The sequence below is a fragment of the Priapulus caudatus genome, unplaced genomic scaffold, assembly GCF_000485595.1.
Source record: "Priapulus caudatus unplaced genomic scaffold, Priapulus_caudatus-5.0.1 Scaffold104, whole genome shotgun sequence".
In the NCBI taxonomy this organism is placed as follows: Eukaryota; Metazoa; Priapulida; class Priapulimorpha; order Priapulimorphida; family Priapulidae; genus Priapulus; species Priapulus caudatus.
The window spans coordinates 456,453-459,408 of record NW_014577165.1 but is presented as its reverse complement, the minus strand read 5'-3'; the positions used below and the strand labels follow the sequence as shown (position 1 = coordinate 459,408).

The 2,956-nt window shown below is 50.2% G+C and overlaps 1 protein-coding gene across 3 annotated transcripts in view; it reads left to right on the top strand.

Annotated features, from left to right (window-relative positions):
- The window catches only part of LOC106805185 (PERQ amino acid-rich with GYF domain-containing protein 2-like), a 45,168-nt gene that overhangs the window by 19,241 nt on the left and 22,971 nt on the right, over positions 1-2,956 (top strand). For all 3 annotated transcript variants that reach the window (XR_001393404.1, XM_014806683.1, XM_014806684.1), the window contains exons 15-18: positions 288-434; positions 1,189-1,417; positions 1,723-1,917; positions 2,184-2,444. Coding sequence is in view for 2 of the 3 variants with exons in the window: in XM_014806683.1 (XP_014662169.1) it covers positions 288-434; positions 1,189-1,417; positions 1,723-1,917; positions 2,184-2,444 (832 nt within the window). In the remaining variant the exon portion in view is untranslated. The remainder of the gene's footprint in view (positions 1-287; positions 435-1,188; positions 1,418-1,722; positions 1,918-2,183; positions 2,445-2,956) is intronic.

Below are 2,956 nucleotides of genomic sequence, written 5' to 3'. Positions count from 1 at the left end.
TTAATCCATTAAGTTAGCGTGTGGGTGGTTGTATGTGAGTACGTACAACATGCGCGTGACCGCAGTACTCTGTGCATGAGCATCAGGCTTGGCTACATGGGCTTGTCACCCTCGTAAATGCATCCATACGTGTGTGTGTGTGAGAGAGAGAGAGAGAGAGAGAGAGAGAGAGTGTGTGCGTGTGAGAGAGAGAGAGAGTGTGTGTGTGTGAGAGAGAGAGAGAGAGAGAGCGTGCGTGCGTGTGCATATCTGTGTGTATACACGTCCACATCACGTGTTCTCTGCAGGCAACAGGCTCAGCTACAGCAGCTCGTTACTCTCATGAAGCAGGACGAGGCGTTTGCACAGCTTCCCCCACAGCAGCAGCAGACGCTCGCGTTACGAGCGCTGATGGCGCAGCAGCAGCTCATGCTACAGCCGAAGCTACCCACAAGGCATGTGTGCAGCCCTCGTCACAGACTAGCCGCGCTCACGCAGGGGTCGATGTTAAGCTGGGTTTACACTACCGACTTTATGTTTACTGAATTGACAAGTTGGACCAATTTCGCAATTCGGCAACTCCGAGTTGGACCAATTTCGCAATTCGGCAACTCCGAGTTGGCGAAAATAGAACATGTTCTAATCTCCCAAGTAGTTGCTATTGATTGTTGGTCGTGAAACTTTCGCATTTACTCTACCGATTGTCGGTTGTATAGTTGGGAAGTTGGTTCAGTTCCTCAACACAAAGTCGCTAGTGTAAAGCCAGCTTTAGATGGGGAGTGATCGGCGGAAAGCTTGTGCGGCAGTTAATGTACGGGGCAGGACATATTTTTAGGGTGAGAGAAACGTCAGAGGTTCAATTGGCAGTTTTGGGACACCGTGGCAAAGGTTTCCTTTTCAAGGATGGGTTGTCATTGCAAGTTACTTTCTATCAACACTTTATGCAAGACAGGGAGGGATATACTCACAACAGTTAATTTACGGAAAGGCACTTGTGGACAAACCTAGTAGGGCAGCCATGGAAATTCATGCCAATATGTTCGATTTCTTGGGTCCTCCGCAGTGAGTAAGGAGGGCAACCACTGCACTAGCAGTCATTACCGCGATGAAATTCGAGCTCCGTTAGCTGTCACCTCACAGTGTTTACACGTCAGCGACGCGTCCCCGTGACCTCGTGATGTCATCTCACGTCGCTCGGGTTGCTTGCAGCTCGCCACCGCTGCACATAGCTACCTCGGTGGACCCGTCCGCGGCTGGTCTCGCAGCAGTGGCGCCATCTGCCGTCAAACCCGTGCCGGCGGCGGTGTGGGGCGGCGGCGGCGGGCAACACACGATGCGGTGGCCGGCGGCGCGGGTCGAACCGAAGAGCGTGTGGGACCTGGACGCGCCGACGTCGACGCAGCTAGAGGAGATGCACCGAGCGGAGCAGGCCGCTAAGGTGAGTGTGAGATCGCTATGTAGTATCTCTGCTCACTGCCGTATGTCGGGTAGTCGGATCTACTCTCGTAATGCCGATGACATGACACAGCGTGGAAAATCTTTGGTTGTGATTTCTCTTAGCGACATCTTATTCTTAATTAGACATTTTTCTTGAGCGGTTCAGATAAAACATGTATCGCAGCTATTCGCTTTCGGAATTGATTTCTCTCCCGAGCGAAGTTAAATACATCCAAGAAGACTTGATGGTACTGGCGACTACGTGTGATGTTTCTGACAACGCGCACCCTATTCGTTTCTCTGCAGGAGAAGCAGCAGAGAGAGCAGGAGGAGGCGTTGCGTGCACTGCAGGTGCGAGAGGCCGAGGAGACGAGGAGACGGGAGGCGTTGCTGCGGCAGCAGATGGAGTTGCAGAAGAAGCAGCAGGAGGAGAGGAAACGACAGGAGGAAGAGGCGAAACGCAAGCAGGAGGAGCAGGAGAGACAGGTGCATGAGCGACAGGTGAGAGACAGACTTGCAAGTGGCAGGTACTGGTGTGCACGCTAACGCGGACGCAATTGTCGTAAAACCGAAGAATGTAGCGTCGTCATTTGCCATTTTATATTTTATGACACATTGCAAATAGTAATTTTTATGCTCGAGTCATTAGTTTGTTTTGCCAGTTATTGGTTACCGCTGTTGTCCCAGGTCAATAATAGAGAAATAGTGGCAGTTATGACTGTCATCAGTATGAAACATTAACATCGTTATCCATTTTTCCCGTCTAGGATGAGTTGCAGCAGCAGCAGCAGCAGCAGCAGCAGCAGGAAGAGTTACGGAGACGCGATGAGCAACGTAAGCAGCAAGAGCAACAGCGGATACAGGAGGAGAAGAAAAGGCAGGCGGAAAGGAGACGCCTTGCTGAGCAGCAGCGAAGGATGGATGAGGAAGAGGCGGAGAAGAGGAGGCAGGAGGAGCAGCAACGGCAGGAGCAGGAGGAGAGGAGACTGGAAGCGGAGGAGGTGGAGCGACAACGGCAGCAGGAGATTGTAAGTTATCAAATGTCGCTCTCACTGTCTGTCTACCATTGACAATTGTGTGTGTGTTCGTGCGTGCGTGCGTGCATGTGTGTGTGCGTGTGTGTACATTCGTGTATTAGCGGATGCTTACCTCGGAGCGATAACCTGTCTATAACGGACATTTGGTGTTGCTTGAGTGACAGTTGTACGGTGAAACCACAATAGTAGAACTGAAGAATGAACCTAGAAGATAAAACTTTTGACATTACTCTTCAGTGAGCCTTATGTATTGGTTTGACTGCATACATGGTTTCCATTCAACGTCAGTCAAGGAAAACTCGGTTAATTATGGAATCTTATTTGAGTGGTAATTTTAACATACGTATACAGGGCTTGCCCTTAACTTTTATTTCAGGTGGCCGGCCGGGCCACTTGAGTATGAGATTCAGGTGGCCAAATGGATTTTCAGGTGGCCCGGTTGCTACATTTATTAAATAATTTATTTGTATCCTAACTATAGGTAATGTGTTTTGGCAAATAAT